The sequence below is a fragment of the Serinus canaria genome, chromosome 13 (assembly GCF_022539315.1).
Source record: "Serinus canaria isolate serCan28SL12 chromosome 13, serCan2020, whole genome shotgun sequence".
In the NCBI taxonomy this organism is placed as follows: domain Eukaryota; kingdom Metazoa; phylum Chordata; class Aves; order Passeriformes; family Fringillidae; genus Serinus; species Serinus canaria.
Genome location: NC_066327.1, coordinates 8097123 through 8115219, shown reverse-complemented (window position 1 = coordinate 8115219; position 18097 = coordinate 8097123). Strand labels below are relative to the sequence as shown.

General features: G+C 40.9%; 1 protein-coding gene across 1 annotated transcript in view; it reads left to right on the top strand.

The window, feature by feature from the left end:
- FSTL4 (follistatin like 4) overlaps window positions 1-18097 on the top strand; it is a 203170-nt gene that overhangs the window by 175374 nt on the left and 9699 nt on the right. Inside the window, exons 8-11 of the mRNA XM_050979863.1 lie at window positions 2945-3065; window positions 9198-9359; window positions 10381-10515; window positions 17198-17316. Coding sequence (XP_050835820.1) covers window positions 2945-3065; window positions 9198-9359; window positions 10381-10515; window positions 17198-17316 — 537 coding nt within the window. The remainder of the gene's footprint in view (window positions 1-2944; window positions 3066-9197; window positions 9360-10380; window positions 10516-17197; window positions 17317-18097) is intronic.

Here is an 18097-nt window from a genome sequence, read left to right as displayed (position 1 = left end):
CATGAGCTGCAATAAACACACAGAAAGTCATTAATTGGTTAGAGAATTCAGTCTTCTTTTTGCAGCAACAAAAGGTTCAGTGTTAAACATTTAATGCCACAATCATTTTCTCCTCACTCCTAAACACTTTCAATTCTTAATAATTGTGTAGTTATATTTGAATTTACTGTGTGTGCAGGTTCTAATACAGGGTTGATAATTCCCTTCTATGCCTGACATGGTGATATGGTGCTGACCTAAATCATCTTTGATAAGTTTCTTTAAACACCAGAAATCAGAAAATAGGTTTTAAAAGTCACAAACTGTGCTTTTACCAGTATAAGCCCCTCTTTTCAAGAAAAACACATTTGGAAAGGAAGTTAATAATACAATAGTGTTGCACCTGTTTAGTTGTGCAAGGGATTTTTGCTTATATTAATACATTTGTATGCACTGGAAAAAAAAAAGATCATCCTTAAAAAGACAATAACAGAGCACAAGCCAAGCATTCAGAATATTTTTCAGTGATATTTTAAAGGACATAACATACTTAAATAGCGAAGATTATATTGTCCTGTTTTTCCACAACTCCTTGGAGTAAATTATTCTATTAAAGTAGCCATCCTGCTTTTATTAATCTAAACTCAATTTTAGTTTCTTTTAACTTACAAAAACTGTTATTAAGTGCCCTCCAGTGCAAGAATTTTCTGTATCTCATGCAAATACCATTTGAACAGGGTTGGTGTCTTTTCCATTAGCAGTTACTCATGCATCTTTGCTTTCCATCAGGAAAGATCTAACTGACCAAAAAACAGGCAAATGCTTGAAATGGGGATTTTTGAGTAGATATTTGTAATCATGTATTGGAAAACTTAACCAGTTTATCCCATAGCATAGATGCCTGTCACCAAGGTGATAATAATATCTTAGATCCTTTTGATTATAGATAGTGGATTTCAGATAATCTATGGATTTACTCTGGTTCTTTATAATTGTTCATACATTTGCCCATTGGAGCAGCAGAGCCAGCAGAGCCAGGCTATGATTGTGGGTGTGTCTGTGCCCTCTCAGGGGAAGGTCTGTGCTTTGGGAAGGGTTGTGTTCCACCAGTAAACTCCTCAATTTCTCAGTGCTCACTTTCAATCTGCCTTAAAACATGCCTAAAAACCAGGCAAGCTCTCAAAATTCTCTCCCCTCTGCCAGTGCTGACCTGCCACTGAGAGGTGAGCCATGAATATGCTTCTGAGTGCCAGACAGAAGACTTTGGAGAAGGTTCATGAGCTGACAGAAGTAGTGCCAGATCAATCCATGCTGCAGGAGAGGGGCTGTTTTGTACTTCACTTGAAGGGTGCCAGCTGGCATGGCACGTCTGCTGCAGAATCACAGCTTCCTTCAAAACATGTTCAAAGTGTGGTGTCTGGGAGGGAAGGTTCAAACTGCAAAGCACATGCACCCTGAACAGGCAGGGAATGTGAGATGTAAGGAGCCCCAGAAGGTTTGGGTTTAGAAATCAGCCCATGTGCTGATCAAAGAACCCCAGCCTGTGATCTCTGAGTCCTGGGCAGGGCTTGGCAGCAGCAGGTGGGTGTGGATGGTTCCTCACAGTGCTGCAGCTGCCACGGGTGCAGCAGGGAAGGAGCAGGGTCAGAACTTCTGTGTGTGGATTCCTTTCCTCCAGCACAAAGAAATCAGGACCAAGTTCTTCACTGGGAGCCAGCAGATCAAAGTGATGTCCCTGTTTGATCTGTCCCCCCTGGTGGGTTCTGCTGTGGCAGAGGAGGCAATGAGCTGTCACCTCTCACTGCACACACTGCATGTCCCAGACACAGGGCTGGCAGCAGGCAGGACCTCCTGGAAGGGTTTCCCCTGCACACCCTGGGCTGCAGGCTGGCTTCCAGCTGCACTTTGGAGCTTTGAGAACAAGTCCTTGTGTTTTCATAAGCAGAACCACTCTCCAACATTCACCCTGCTGTACTGGGTTTGTGCCACCCTCACTCAAAGTTGAATTTTCCCATGATATTGCAGTTAAATTACTCAAAGATTTCAATTTAGCATACTTCACATGTGAGGATGATTACAGCAAAATCTTTCTTTCAGCTCATGAACTGTTTTAGAGTGTATCCTCCCCAGTTTGCATGGAAACACAAACACTGTGAGGCTGCAGAGAGTCTGAACGCTGGTGGAGTAACAAGAGAAGGTGCTTCATTTAGCCATCAGTGCTGTGGTTCTCTTAGCTATAATTTGGTAAATAAACATTGAAATTAACGAATAAATAATGAATTGAAATAAATTCCTAAGCAGGGTGCTTGTACAGCGTAATCAAGTGCCAAAAATGTCTCCAATAACTCAACTCAGATCCTTCCCATCTGTAATCAAAAATTGAAACAATGCAAGAGCAGGACTAGAAAGATGAGGGGGGATGAAGAAAGATATTTGTTAAGCAGTTACAAAACTAAACAGGTATGTTTGAGAAAAGGCTTTTTGTCTTCTTCCTTGTCTCCTGCCTAGGATATTGCCCGAGATAAGTAACAAAGAGCTTCAGTTCTTTTTCATCAGGTCTCAAGGCTGCAGTGCCTTTTCTAAGAACCAGCACAGATAAAGGAAAACTTAACCCACCCAAATGTTAGCATTTTATGCATCTGAGGTTAACAGGTAGATATTAAATTCCCCCATAAATTAAACAGCTGGAAATGGCCATCTTTTTTATGTGCAAAGAGCACCTTGTTAGCAACAGGCACAAAAGTTCATATTCTCAGATGAGTCACTTTACCTTACTCCTAAATTGCTGCTCATTTTCTCCCTGTGTGTTGATTTATGAACTTTATAGCCTACTGTTCAAAATTCAAGCTCTGTCCCCAGGCTGCATTGCTACCAAAACCTCTGAACAGGTAGTATCCATTCATGTAGTGCTTAAAATATTGTTACTAAATAATAAGGCACCTTTCCTGTCTTTTGTTCCATTCAGGATTTTGGAGAAGATGATTCCCTCTACATCACCAAGGTAACAACTATTCACATGGGCAATTACACCTGTCATGCCTACGGCTATGAGGAGCTGTATCAGACCCACATCCTTCAGGTGAATGGTTAGTAAATGGCATATGTGACATTCCATGAAAGCACTCCCTGAGAAAAGTTGTGTGTTAAGCTCATTCACACAGAGATGTGTAAAGCCACAGCCCAAATTATCTGTGCACGAGAGCAAATGCAGCTCGGGGTTGGCTCACTCGCGCTGTCACACAAGCAATCAAAAATAAAAGTATCAAGGGGAGATGTGTATAATTACCTGGGCTTCAGGAGATACCTTCATTGTTAAACAAGCTGTCAGTGACATTTCCATAGAGTTAAGAGCAGCGTTTCCAAGCATCTCTTAAAGTAATTACTACTTTTGTCGACAGAAGTGTTGCCTCAATAATTTCTTCTTCCAGAAAATAATTTCTGTTGCATGAAATAGCCCGGGATACTTTAATAAATACAGCAGTGTTTCCAAAAGCAGCTAACCTCCAGCTATATATCCAGATTATTACCTGTTTGTACTGAGCTTGGTTTGCTGAGGGCTGTTTACACTGGCTCACTGGATTGCAAAATGAGGGCAAATCATTTTACAGGTGAGAGAATCAGACAATTCCAGCATTCTCGTGCATCTCCATCCCCTGGACTACATTTGTGCCTGGTGGAGCTGATATTCAGGTGCTCACTATCTATCTCCTGACCTCAAACTCACTCAGTTGGATTTAGTTTAAAATTACATTAGATTAAGCCAGCATTTCATCAAGGGACCAGCCCACGGAGTATCCACCTCCCCAGCAGCAACAGCATTCTCCAGCTTCTGACCCTTTTCCACATGTGCTGATGATGCCCAGCAGTGTCTCCAGAACAGGGCACCCCTTAATAACTGTGGGTACATTCTGGTATGAAATGGGATGTACACTATGGGATGTACTCTGGCATGAAAGCATTTATATTTAAGGAAAATTCAGTAACGTTATTACAGGGTGTATATATTATAAGGAAAACTAGTATTAATTCCTTTCTCTAGGTATGTGTTGACCTGCACAAAGGAGAGCTTTCAGCTGGTAAGAGCAGGTCACAGAGGTCACAGAGGTCACCTGCTCTCACTGTGGACACAGAGGTCAGCAGTGAGAGGAGAAACAGTAAAGAGGGATACTTATGCATCTTAGGAAGAGCCATGGTGGTTTTGTTTTGAGGTTTTGTTTTGACTCCAGCTGAGGTCTTCTGGACATGTGTCAGTGCTCCCCCCACCACACAAGTACCTGGAGGAGAGCACAAAGCATCTGCTTGATCTGAATGAAAGCTGACTTAATGTCTCCACATAATAATTTGTCATCTTTTTGAGAAAGTAAACTGTAAATCTCAGCAATGTGGATAACTAAGCCGTGTATGCTGCAGCTGAGAAAATAGGTTTCCTTCCTCAAAGTGCTGTTTGTTTGATGAATGGCAGTTGAAAGAAAAGCCAGCTAACAACTTAATCCCATGTCTATTATGTGATGTATTATGAGGCCTGAATGGAGTTTAGTTGGCAGACAACAATGTAGACTTTATCAGCACTGAGAATAGAAGGCCCAAAGGCTTTGAAACTTAAACCAGAATGAGAGGAGAGCTGGATGGAGGGTGGGGAGGGGGTGATCTGTTCCATACTCACGCTTGCCACTTAGATTTAACTTGTTATTGAAAGATCACATTTTCTTTTTAAGTGGAAGTTTCATACCAGAGCTGCATGGGGGCTTTCTTACCAAAAGAAGAATGCTGTTATACAAAGAACACTGTCTGTGCGGGCTTTTTAATATGCTATATAATCACTTAATACAGAATAAAAAGCCTTGCATTCTGGTATTAACTCAGGCTTGCTAGAAAACACTGCAGGGTCTAGAAATCTTTGTCTCACAGCATCTGATATTCCCTCATGAGCCATTAGGCTTTGCAAAGCTGGGTTTCTGCAGTTCTTGGTGTGGCTGCCCACATGAGTATATTCCCTCCTGTCCTGCCTGTGTCACAGTTTCCTCCAGCAGCTGATGCAGGGGTGACAGCCCTGATGGCAGGAGAACATTGTTTGCCTTCAAATGCATTGGAGGGCTCCCAAGGCAGAGCCATTCACAGAGAAACCTCAGTTTTAGTAACTTAAAGGACAAATTGAGGAATTTTTCTTGACAGGAGTAGAGGGAAGAAACTGAGCCAAACTGAATTGAGTGAAAATGCTGAGAACCTAAGTGTAGTTGATGGGCTCTGTTCAGCACTGGGGCTTGTCTCTCTCTGTCTGTATCAAACTAAAAACTCCACCTTCAGCATGGAAGGGTTTTTGTTGCTTTCTTGTGCTGGACTAAAATGGTAAGAGAATGTGACAGAAGCAAATCAGCCAGAACCTGGGTGTATCTGCTCGCCTGTCTCCTCTAGGGAGGCACTGATCTACTTTCAACATCAAAAACTTGGGGGTTTTTTATATCATTAAAATTATCAGAATTTTTCTTTTCACACCTCCCAAGTTTTTCTGTTGGGAGAGAATAGAGAAAGAAGATCCAACTAGAAGTAAAAGGGTTTGTCCCTCACCCTTCCCAAGCCCACTGTGTCTCTACAGGCAGGTTCTCATTTTTAGACTGTTTTTCAGTTAAATCAGTGTTTTCAAAGCTGCAGTAGTTCTTCCAGCATCCTTTGGTCCTTTTCCATACCACCTGGGCCCTGTCTTACTGTTCCCACTAAGACATATCAGTGAGCTCACAAAAGAATCTGATCTTAGTTACATGTGCTCTCTTCCTCTGCTTTTATCCAACATATTAGATGCTCTTTAACTTATTTTTTTCTTTGCCTCTTTTTAGAACTTTCATCTAGATTCTTACATTGATTAGGTAATATAGAAAATGGGAAAATACAAGCTTAAATAGAAAGTTTGCAGCCCAATTCTGACAACAATAAATGTTTCTGATTTTTGGTGCTCTACTACTGCTCAGCTGCTGAGTGCTATGCAGTGTTTCCCTTTGTGTCAGATGGTTCAGGATATCCCAAATAACATGGGTAGATCCAGATGCTTATTTTGACCAGCAGAGATGAGAATCCTCTTAGGCAGAAAATGTGAAGGTCACCAGTGAATGCCCTACCCTGCTGGCTCACATCTGGGCATGAAGCATGAAGCACATGTGAAGTGCAGCCTGTTTGATGGGAAAGGTTTTGTTGAGCCCATCAATCTTAGGATTCACAGTTACTGGTAAAATTTAGGTCAGTGTATTTATGCAACTTGCCCTTAAGATTTTTGGAGGAAAAGAAATTGCTGAAAGGCAATGTTTAAACAGTTTAAGAATGAAAAGTTCATCTTGCATTCTGGTATCTTTGATCCGGAGGAGCCAAGAAGAGCAGGAAAATTTTGTTCTCTCCCATGTATGGATATTGCTTGGGAAATGTGTACACTAACTGTTGGGAGGAAGCAATTTAGCACTTTCAAAAAACAAAAAGGTCCTGAGGATAAAGAATCTCATAAAATAGTTATCAACTATGAAACTTGGTAAGTCTCTTGGTAAATCAAGAGATTGCTGGGTGTAGGGCATCATTCTCCTTGGTCCTTGCACTCAGGAAAACATCAGCATAAATCAGAATATTGTATTCCTTGAAAATAGTTTAAAAAAAGTCATTTGATCCTCAGCCCAATTATAAGGCTCCAATAGGACAAATTTTCCAGTAAGGGAGATGTTACATACATGGATGTTTGATTAATGTGGCTTTTCAGGAGAAAACATAAAATGCTGCAAACCCCTTTCAAATTATAAATGTAAAACATGTTGTGTAAATGATTGATCTGTTAATTATTGCTGCACCCTGGAGTACAGAGCTCCTACAGCAGCAGTGGATGTCTTTGGGGCCTTGGTGCCACCGTCTGTGCTCACTGTGTTCTTCATCACCTGAGCTGTTTTGTGGCAATAAATTGGTCTGCTCACCAGTGAGGTGCTGCTCAGTATGCAGTGGTAGGCAATCTACCCCATCTCATGCTTGTTTCAATGCCTCTTTCTTCCTACTTTGCTTAAGATAATGGCATTTTTATATTGCCCTTGGCTGCAGACACAGTAATGGTTAGCAATGATGTATATTCACCAAGGGAAAAAGCAAAGGGTAATCCATATATCCCAAAGTCTGGAATTGAAATCTTTGCAAGTTTAATGTGCTTACTTGGAATGTATTAATTTGTAGCAAGGACAATAAAAATATATTCTGCAGTTTGCTGTTATCACAAGGCATTTGCATGCAATAATTTACCTGTGCAGTGAATTATGTAAGACAAGGGAGAAGAAATAAAAAGTTTAAAAATAGAAGGAGAAGGGAAATTATAAGAGAGCAGAAATGGAGGTGAAGCACATACACTTTGTAGGTGAAAACAAACAGTTTCCTTATTAATTACTCTTGAAAAGATACCTTGCTATAATTTTAAGTAAATTTTCATGCAGAGCATTGATTTAGTGTCTAGGACCTGTGAGCTACCTTTGGCAGTATAAATCTGTTGTGTTTGCAGCCCTCCAGGTAAAATAGGTGGATTATTCATGTGCAGACTGTCAAGGTGTGAGGCCACAATGTGAGAGATGAAAGTACAGTCTGTTTGTAGTGCCCTGATTCTGGGGGGCTGATGGCTGTGGCCAGCCTGAAGTGCTGACACAGCTGCCCAGATGAGCAGGAAAGCCTAAAGCAAACAATATTAAGGAAATAACAACCCACAGGGGTTTTGAGAGCATTAAATAGGTGATGACTGGGATGGGCTCTGTCTCTGAGAGCTGGCAGGTGAGAAGACACTTGGCTTGAAGTGAAATTTCTCTGCTGCCTTTGGCCATGTGAGATCTCAGCCAAGTCACTTAATTTCAGGATTTGAAAATCAGACCTTCTTGAATATTGTACATTTTTTTCCTTTGCATTTGTAGGAGGCACACTGTCTTTCAGCTGTGAGTTGAAATAAATCATGTTGGCCTTCAATGGACCTCACTTAATCATTTCATTCAAAAAATGTTACTAGTAGCATCCCATCTAGGCTGAACAGAACCACATTGGAATCTGGCCATGATTTTACAAAATTGAACATCTTTCAGCAGCTACATCATTAAACCCAAAATCTCCCAATCTGATGGAAAAGTTGACTGCTTCATTGTGAAACAGAAATACCATCAGCCATGGTATGAGACATCCTCACATTTCCTTTTATTTTTCCTCAAGATGAAAGAGTCTCACTGGTATCTTTCACTGATGTTGCAGTATTGCAATTTTTTTTTTAAGTGTGTAAGCAAATTGTTAAGAAATAGTTAATGGGTGGTATTAAGCCTTGTTGGTTTGAGCAGTGAAGAAAAGATGATTGAAAATCAATGAACATCTCTGAAATTGTAATATAATTAGTAGTTCTGCCAGTGGAGTATATTAAATAGCTCAGAAGTGCCTTTGTGAACAAGGTAAGTCAGGTTTTAAAAACCTCTCAGTGAAAAGAAGTAATTGATAAACACTTTATTTGTTCAGAATAAGAAGTAGTGAATACACAATCCACTTCCTGATGGATATTTACTTAAATACTGAAGATTAAGTTATTTTTTTGTAGGCAAGAACTCAAATTCCCTCCTAGATTCAGTGAAGATCTGAAGTTTATACTTTAATTTTTAAATATGTGAGTACCCACGTTAGGTTTTAATCCAACTGTTAAGTTCAGTTAGTCACTCAATGAAAGTCTAAATACAGAATTGGATCTCAAGGTTGCTCCCTGGTATTGGTATATTAGTTTACTCTTTTCTGTTATAGAATCATAGGATCACAGACTGGTTTGGGATGGAAGGGATCTTAGACACCATCTCAATCCAACCCCCTGCCATGGGCAGGGACACCTTCCACTGTCCCAGGCTGCTCCAAGCCCCACCCAGCCTGGCCTTGAACCCTTCCAGGGATGGGGCATCCTCAGCTTCTCTCATATGCCAGTGCTTGGAAAAGTATCATTTTCTATTTTCTGCCCCAAAGTCAAGCTGTAGAGAAATCATTCTTGTAGCTTGCCCTGACAGCCAGACCGAGTTTATCTCCGTGGTTCCCGGCTCAGAGCCCCTCGTGGCACTGCAGGACTGCAGTGGCTCTGCAGCCCCAGCGCGGTCTCGAATCCCCAATTCCCCAATTTGTCAAGACCTCAGTTCCCCAATTCCTCAGTTCCCCAAGTCCCCAGTTCCCCAGTTCCTCAAGTCCCACTCCCTTGCTTCCCGCAGTGCCTCCGGTGATCCGCGTGTACCCCGAGACGCAGGCGCAGGAGCCGGGCGTGTCGGCCAGCCTGAAATGTCACGCCGAAGGCATCCCTAATCCCCGAATTACCTGGCTGAAGAACGGCATTGATATCATGCCAAAACTATCCAAACAGCTATCGCTCCTCGGTAAGAACAGAATTTTGATTAATTAAAGTATTGTAGACAGGGATTAAGGAGGATTATTTTGCACTTTAAACCAGAAGTTCTTGTGCTTTGCTAAGCCACAGTTGTTGGAAATCGTGTTATAAAACCCCTGTTCTCTCTTTTTATCTCTTTCTCCTGTGAATTTCCTGGGAAATACACTATTGATTGATGTAGGTGGTAATTGCATTCTGTTCAAAGACAGCCTGCCTGTTTCTTCACTGCCTTGCTGCTTGTGTACAGCACAGCAGAAAAGAAATGCATTAAATTATTTGAAGAGAAATTCATTAAACTCTTCGTTCACGTCTAAGCCCACACTGGATGCAAGTCAGCTGAGAATCAGTCCCCAACTCAGCCCTGCTGAAGGAATTGGGCTTTTAACGCCTCTAGGTCCCTGTTAGAATGAGGGTGCAACAGGCATAGCAAAAAGCAAAAACATATGCAATTTTATGTGTAAAAATATTAACCCCATCCTCAACATATGCCCCAGTCTGGCTTTGGTAGATTGTGCCCTTCAGCCTGTGTTGGTAGCACTGATATTGCTGCATGACACACAGAGTATCTCTACATGTTCCAAAGGTTTTAGCCATTGGTCCCACTGCAGGAAGCAAAATGGTAGGAGGAACTGTAGAGAGACCCCTTTAAACCAAAGTTTTTTGGTGATCTGATGAAAAACAGTTTGCAAAACTGAAATTAATTTTTCTTCACTAAAGCCAAAGCACTTTTCTAACAAAAAGAAGAAATAAATGAAATGTAATTTATAGCTTGACTTGAGATTGTTCTTTGTTCTTTTCTGGTGTGGAGCGTGTGTGTGCTGATGGAAAGGAACAAGAGATCAGCTCCCATGAGAACCCCCAAAAACCTCTAGTTAAACTGGGGGAAACACAGTGGGGTGGAACCACCCTGTGGAGCCTTCACTGAGTGGCTGTGGTGATGGAAGGCAATTAAGGCAGGGGCAGCAATTAGCAGCAATGAGGAGCCCTGTCTGTGAGTGTCTCTCTTGCAGCAAACGGAAGCGAACTTCACATCAGCAGTGTTCGCTATGAAGACACTGGTGCCTACACCTGCATTGCCAAAAATGAGGTGGGAGTGGACGAGGACATTTCTTCCCTTTTCATCGAAGACTCGGCGAGAAAGACCCGTAAGCTCAATTTTCCATGCATTTCTCTCTTTAAGTAGTGTTGGAATGTGATGGCTTACATGTAATTTAATTTAATTTAATGTAATTTAGTTCAGGCTATTGCATGCAGTAAGTTGGATCTTACACAAGGTAATGACAGTTCTGAATGCACTTTGATCAGAGGATTGGACTCTTTTTCAGGGTAGGAATCATGCAGAGAAGGTAAAATCTTGTCCAGGAAGAAGGTGTCTTTCATGTGGCAGAAGTATACTGGGTTTGTGATGGGTAACAGCTTTATTGGAGTAACAAATTGGCAATAGATATCAGGGAATCCAAAATGTAATATTTTGTCCTAATCTATAAATCTCATTGATTTCTGTATAAGGCTTCTTTTGAAGCCAGTTACCAGTCAAAATTCTTGAATATTTAGATATCTGAAAAATGTTGTGATTAAATTATTTATTTTACCTGTTTTTACATCACTGTCTGGCAAAATAGGTTTCCCTCAGCGTGAAATTATCTTCCACCTCATGACAAATACCCTCCCAGCTACTGTTCCCACATCTCCCATGGGAGTGCAGCAGTGTTATCTTGACCACCCTGACCCCAAAACAGAATTGCTGAGGGAGGTGATCAGCTGGCCCAGTAGAAAAGCTCCCAGAGGCCTGATCTTTCCCAGTTCTGCCTTCTTAACTGCCTGGGAGATTTCCTGGGTTTATGGTATTACTAAAAGTCTAGGTGCAAATGGGATTTTTACTGCTTTTCTGGCTGCTAATATAGAGCAAGAATTGAAACAAAGTTACCCATAAATATGGGCTTTCAAGGAAAATCTTTGGAAAAGGTATCCTATTCCTCATTAACTGGATTTATGTACTGTTGTTAATATTGGTCATTTTCCCTTAAATACCTGAGCAAGGGAAATTACAGTATGTTGAGAAATAATTGGATCTATCTGGAACAAAAATTCAAATGCAGGTGTACCTTCAAAGCTTTTGTTAATCCTGAAAGAATGCAGTGCATGAAGTTCCAAGAGACAGCACAGCCAAGGGTGGAGCTGCTGTAGCTGCCAGTCTCAGGCTTCTTTTGAAAGATGCTGGTGGGCCTGGCAGTGCTGGGTTAATGGTTGGCCTCGATGATCTTAGAGGTTTTTTCCAACCTTAATGATTCTGTAATTCCACGTTGTGTTTCCTCCTTGAACCTGCACAGAAAACCACAGGCTGTGCCATACCTGCAGCTGCATTTGAAGGTAACAGCTCCTCTTTTGTAGGTCATTGATCTTTGCACAGCTGCCTTTATTTCAGGAAGGATTTTTCCCATGTCAAAGTTTCTTAATTGTCTCTAGAAGGAGCAAATGTGTTAAGAATTCTCTGTCTTTCCTGGTATTTTATTTGACTGAATGTTACAAAATTTTCACCAATTAAACAGTTCATGTAAACATGAGTGTTTATTCAGTTACTTGATACAATGAAAGTTTTGACATTGTTTTGTTGTTGTTTTTTTTTCTTTTCCTGATTATTTTCTGGCTTTCCCAATATTCTGATGCTGCAGTTGCAAACATACTGTGGCGAGAGGAAGGTACTGCAGTAAAGTTCTTTTGTTGTAGTGATAATGTGCTTGTCTGCTTTAATAATTCCATGATGGGCCATTCTCCACTGACTTGCCACTAACCCTATCAACTTTCACAGTCACCAGATTAAGTACAGACCAGACTTTTAAAAGCTAAATTATTCAAATAAGAGATGTCACATTGTACCTATAACTTTGTGCATTTTCCCACTATGAAATAATAGATGACCAAAAAATATATAAAAATATGAATTTTATATATACTGCCAGAAATGTGAGTAGCCTGAGATTTTCAAGCTGCATTAGCAGTCACACAAGTGTCAGAAGTGCTCTCAAATTACCATAATTGAACAAGTAAGGCATAAATTCAATATACTGCATTTTTAAGCAAGCAATTCAAGCTCTTCCTTTCCAATAGCATGTATTGATGTTTTCTAGGTGAGCAACAGAAATTGCGTTCTTGACTGTTAGGCAAAACAAAAACCCAAACCACAACAGGTTTTCTTCCCTCTATCCTTTGAATCAATGCAGGGTAAAGGGGTCCTCATTTCTCCTTGTTTTAATAGGCAGTTAAGAGCTCTAGTTTGATCAGACTTACAGTGTGTCCTTCACAAGGTTAACAACTGTGTATCTTGGAAGCCAAATTAAAAAAAAAGAAAAAAACCCTATCCTGAGCAGCTAATTGACTCAAAGATATCAGGGAGGCCCTTAAGATCACCTTATTTTGTACATGCTTGTGCTGTCATGATTTCCAAAATACCCAGTAAGAAGCATCATGCAGCACTCAAAGGGGCTCTCACACAGGTTGTCCATCTGGCTCTGGAGGTGTGGAGCCCAGGAGTGCAGAGGGGACCCCGTGACCTTGGGCTCCTGGAGGGCTGTGAGCAGGACACCCATTCCCTTGGGGAATGTTCTGAGGTTGAAGTGCAGATGGAAACCAGTTCTTGCATCTGCCTGCTGCTTATGAGGCAGCTGAGATCTTGGAGTCCCTCCAGCTGTGTGGGAAAGGTTGCTGTGCAGTGACAAAGTGCTCTCAGCCATGTCCCCCTGCAAACACCCAAACTCCCTCACACTGCTCCTCCAAGAAGGGCTTTGGGCTCACTGCTTTAGGAGGGTGCAAAGCCCTTTGTCAGTAGTGCCTCCAAAGCAATAGCTGGCCTTCCAGCCCTCAGCAGGAAGCTTTCTGGGTAGCTTGGGCTTGGCACAAAGGATTTTGGGGCAGAAGGAGGGTGCCAGGGTGTGGTGACCAACACCTGGTGCACACTGTCAGTGCCACTGTTGGCCACAGACACACAGAGCAAATACACTGGTTTATTTCTAGAGTCCCTTCCAACCCAAGGCAAATGCAGCTCACTGGGGGTGAGAGAGTTGGCTCAGCCACCTAGGAGAGCTCCCCAGCACTTCTTTCTGGACACCTCACCTGCAGGTTCCTGGTGCAGGGCTGTGAGGAGTCATCACTGCTGATGTTCCTGTAAATGGCATTATGGGCACTAAGAATTGCTACTTCCCTTCTGCTTGGAAATGAAACCTCTAATGCATCTCATCAGTCCTGCATCACCTGCACAATGCTCCATGGCTGTTTGTATACAGTGTCCCTTATGCTCCTTTTTAAAGACAGCAGCTGGATAATCCTACCAGTTGTAGAAGTGGAGTAATATTTAAAGAACAGCTGAAAAGTTGGTTGCAGAAAGTCTTATTATAATTTTGCTAAATAGATGGACTTACTGCTTATCAACCTTGCACATTTTAAATGAAAGTATGAGCAATGTTGAGGCAAAACATGGTCAGAAAAGCAGACCTTCTGTTGATGTTCCTAAACAATTCAGTATCTTTAAAGCAGGTTTATTACCTTGCTGTTGTTCTGTAGTATTTGATGGGCACATTCATTCTAGAATATACTTCAGCATGTGAAATCTTGGCACAGGGAAAGCTGGAAGACAGGAATGGTATTTTTGGTTTTATATTTTAATATATTCTTTCAATTCCTTACTGTGTGCAAGTAGCAATATTAACAAATGTATTGGTAGATTTGAGCTCCTTTAAAATGATCACAACCTCATCCCCACAAGGTCTGGAGTAATTAAAACCTTGGGAAAATGCCTAAACAAAATATGGTGTAGAACAAACTTGTGCTGTGAGTCAAACTTTTAAAACAAGTATTTGGTCATTTTAAAAGTCAGTCTGTCAGTTTGGTCTCAAAACCTTTCAGACCATGCACAAGCAATGCCTCAAGAAATGAGTGCACATAGGGCAACCAGCCAGTTAAACCTGGGCCTGGAAGCACATGCAGTATTTACTCAATGTACAAATAGTTTTTAATTTTGTCCAGAGAAAACCACGAGTAGTTCAAATGTAAAGCAGAGATTTTTTTTTTTTCATGACAGTGTTGATTTCTGTAGTGAGCATTGCTTACTCAATACCTGGAGAAAAGGAGCATTTTGTGCCAGCAGGCAATCAGCACTTATGTGAGTGTATGCACTTAAAAAGCTGAAAGCTTTTTCATTACCAAATGTAAGTTCTAAAGTATTTCCAAGTATTTAAATTAAGTTGAGGAAAACTATTTAAGTGTAAGATCAGAGGAGAGTATTTCATGGTGAGAAATTTGCCCTTTGATCTCAAAGGAGGAATGTATAAATGTACACTGATGGAGACACTGTATTTCTCAAATAAGCTCTTATTGATATCAGGTGTCCTCCTAATGTTTTTTTGTTAGAGCCAACTTCATCTGGATTGGATCATAAGAACTGTTATGTTTAGAAAACCCTCTCCATTCTTAATGGTTTTTTTTAATATTAGGGATATTTTGCTATATAGGTGAATTATTTTGCCTTTCATAATGCCTTTAGGTTTTGAACTAATTGTGCAATCTAACCTGCAAAAGGAAAAAAAATTTTAAACTCCTCATTAGTCCCCCAGTTCCCAACTTAGTATCTCCCTCACTCCTACAAAAAACACAAAATACTTCATTACCCACCTCTGTACTGAAATAATTCCCAATTCCCTGCACAAAGGAGTTGCGTCAGTATAATAAAATATTGAGTCTGTTCTACTGATGTCTGTTCTACTACTAAATAATCTACATGAGATTATTTAGGATGCACCCAAACCAAGATTTGGCAAATGTTTCATATGTGAGAATAATACACCTAGTTTGCCTAGTAAAATCCTGCTTGGTCTAAATATCAGTATGAGGATCAATCTCTGGGGAAAAAGAATGGTTTAATTTTAACTGACAAACTTTTTTTAAAAAGAGAGTAACTGAATGCTCTCAGGAATTTGTAGTATATTTTAATCAGTCTGCACAAAAAATTGGACTAATTTTACTGTAAAAGAAGTAGTAGAACTTGCCAAGTCTCTGACTCTAAACCTGTTGAGGTAAAATTTTTTAATCAAAGTATTTTTGTGGGTAATTAAGGTCTTCTTAAATACACCCTCATTGTAATAGGATCATCAGACAAAATCACACCACACTTGTGCATGACAATAATAATAAGCATCAGTAGTCGTAATTGATTGCCTGCCTGTTTTCACTTCTGAGGATTAAAATCCTTTACCCATGAAATGTCAGCACTCATTCCAGGCCAGGGTCAAATTCTGCCCTCTGATGTGATCATCAAATCCCACTAAAGCGGGTGGGAGTTGGGTGGATGCTGGGAGTGCAGGTTTTGGTCCAAAGCGCCTGAATGAAATGTATTACCAAAATACTTGGGGAAAAATAACTCTTAGTCCATGAAATAACTCTCAATGGAGCTTTTTCCCTACCTGTGTGATCCTGCCCTGTGCAATCACATTTGAGGATCACAGCTCTTGCACCCACCTGATGCCCTGACTGGGGAATGTCTGTGCTCTGGTTCAGAGACTCAGCATGAACCATGTCAGTACAGCAAACACCACATGCTGACACATTGTTCTCTGAAGTTGCTTATTTGGCATCAAAAGAAGGGGGCTTAACAAAAACACCCTTCTAGCCTAACTAAACACAGCATGGTTTACAGCATTTTCCAAAAATGCATTTGTCCAAATTATCCCTATTTTTACCGCCAAATTTCCTGTGATGATTTAGATCTCAATCCTGCAGACAGTTAAAAAATGTGAGCAGTACTTCGAGCTGCCACCACAGGACCAGCAAAGGGAATTTTTGACACTGAACACTGTTCAGAGCCATGGAATGGGGACTTTATTTCTCCATGGGAAAAATGGAATCAATTAGAAGGTACAAATTATAGCATCACCATATTGTTGGCAGATAAAGTACACTATCCACACTGCTAGGGGTGACAGTGGTCATTGCAAACACTTAACTGGTGGTGGTGTGAAAAAATGGAATGATTGGATCTTTGAAACTAGAGGGTTTGAAAGGATCCTGAACAATTCTTAAAGATCTTGTCACTGCAATTCCGTGTAGCATGACAGAAGTGATAAAACACAATCTCCTAATGGCAAAGCAATGACAATCAGCCAGTTTTCCAAATCTCCTGGAATGCCCTGGTTGGATAAATGAGTGCTAATGCAATGCTGAACTACTCCACATTTGTGAATTACAGTTTGCAAGATTTCAAAAATGTATTTATTTTGGTGGCTGTAGTTAGTTCTTTCAGGTAGTTTAAGAAAATAAAGAAATCTATATATTTTCATTCATGGTTCAGATGCTAAACCCTTCCATTTAACATCACAGTTACCAGTGGTCAGGTTGCCTGTAGCAGGATGACCTTCACTTCAATTTTTACTAAAGCTTATCTTTCAGTTCTCAAATTATTGTCAAGCTGTTTTTAATGAAATCATAGGAAAAAAAAACAAACTCATAATCTGAGGGGGGTAGCAGTGCAACAGAGAGGCTTCTAGAGATCAAATCCTGTTTTGGTACCTATTTACAAGACCCAGCCATAATTATTTGGGTACTCCACCGCCACCAAGGCAATGCATTTTTGAACGTGTTTGTACCTCTTCACTCCTTGAAGCCCTTGTTGTGACATGAAATTTGATTTGTGAATGCTCCAACTGCATCCAAATGACCAACTTTTATGTAAGGCAGATTTTGTTTGTCGGGAAAGGAGGACAAGTTCTTTAAAAAAGTCCTAACAGCTATGGATGCATACCAAAAAAAAATCCAACTCCTTCTTCTTTATCCCCCTTTAAGGCCTGAGTGTTGGGAATATGTTCTATGTCTTTTCTGATGATGGGATCACAGTCCTTCAGCCAAACGAATGTGAAATCCGGAGACATATCAGGCCCGAAGAGAGGATTTTCACAAGTTATGTAAGTCCTGAACCCAGCAGCTACAGCTGACAGCTGGGAAACTTTCTCTTAATCTCTTCAAAGGTTGTTATTGCTAAAGGACCTGTTTGCCACAGGGATCTTGGAGCTTGGTGGGCTTCATGCAGCATCCCTGAGGTATAGCATCTTCTCTTGAAAATCAGGGGATTCATGTAAGTTCTAAGGCTGACATGGAGGATTTACTGAGAGGCTGCAGGGAATTTGGCTAGTTATCACAAAAGCAAAGGTTTTCATTTGTCCTTTTGATCTATTTACTTATCCACGCCCCAAATTTGTAACTGGGCTTTAGGGAAGGTACAAAAGTCAATAGCAGACAGATGTGCACATCATTTACTGGTGCTCCTTTTACTGATGGCTCCATAGGCAAAAAAATGAGCTACTTTGGGCCACTTTCTGCTCTTTGGAAGTGCTTTGCTATGTTAAACCACAGCAGGGAGGCAAATAAGAATGCCCAGAAAATGGTTGTGCCATGAAGATCCTCTGCATCTTCTGCACTGAGAGAGAGACTGCACTGTGTGTTTGCTGTGGGCACTTTTCTGTCTGCACTGAATTTACCTAACCCTTGCTTTAGGAATTACAAGGAAAATTTCTTCAGGTGTCAGAAATGTCAAGCACTGGCTTGTAGGCAGTGGAGCTCAACATGGCCAGTGGGATAACACGTGCCTGGAGGCTCTGAGAGGTCACTGTTCTCAGTGACCTGTTATGTACTCCTGCACAGGAACATACAGCAGGCATATCCTCATGAAACTGTCAGTTCTTAAAA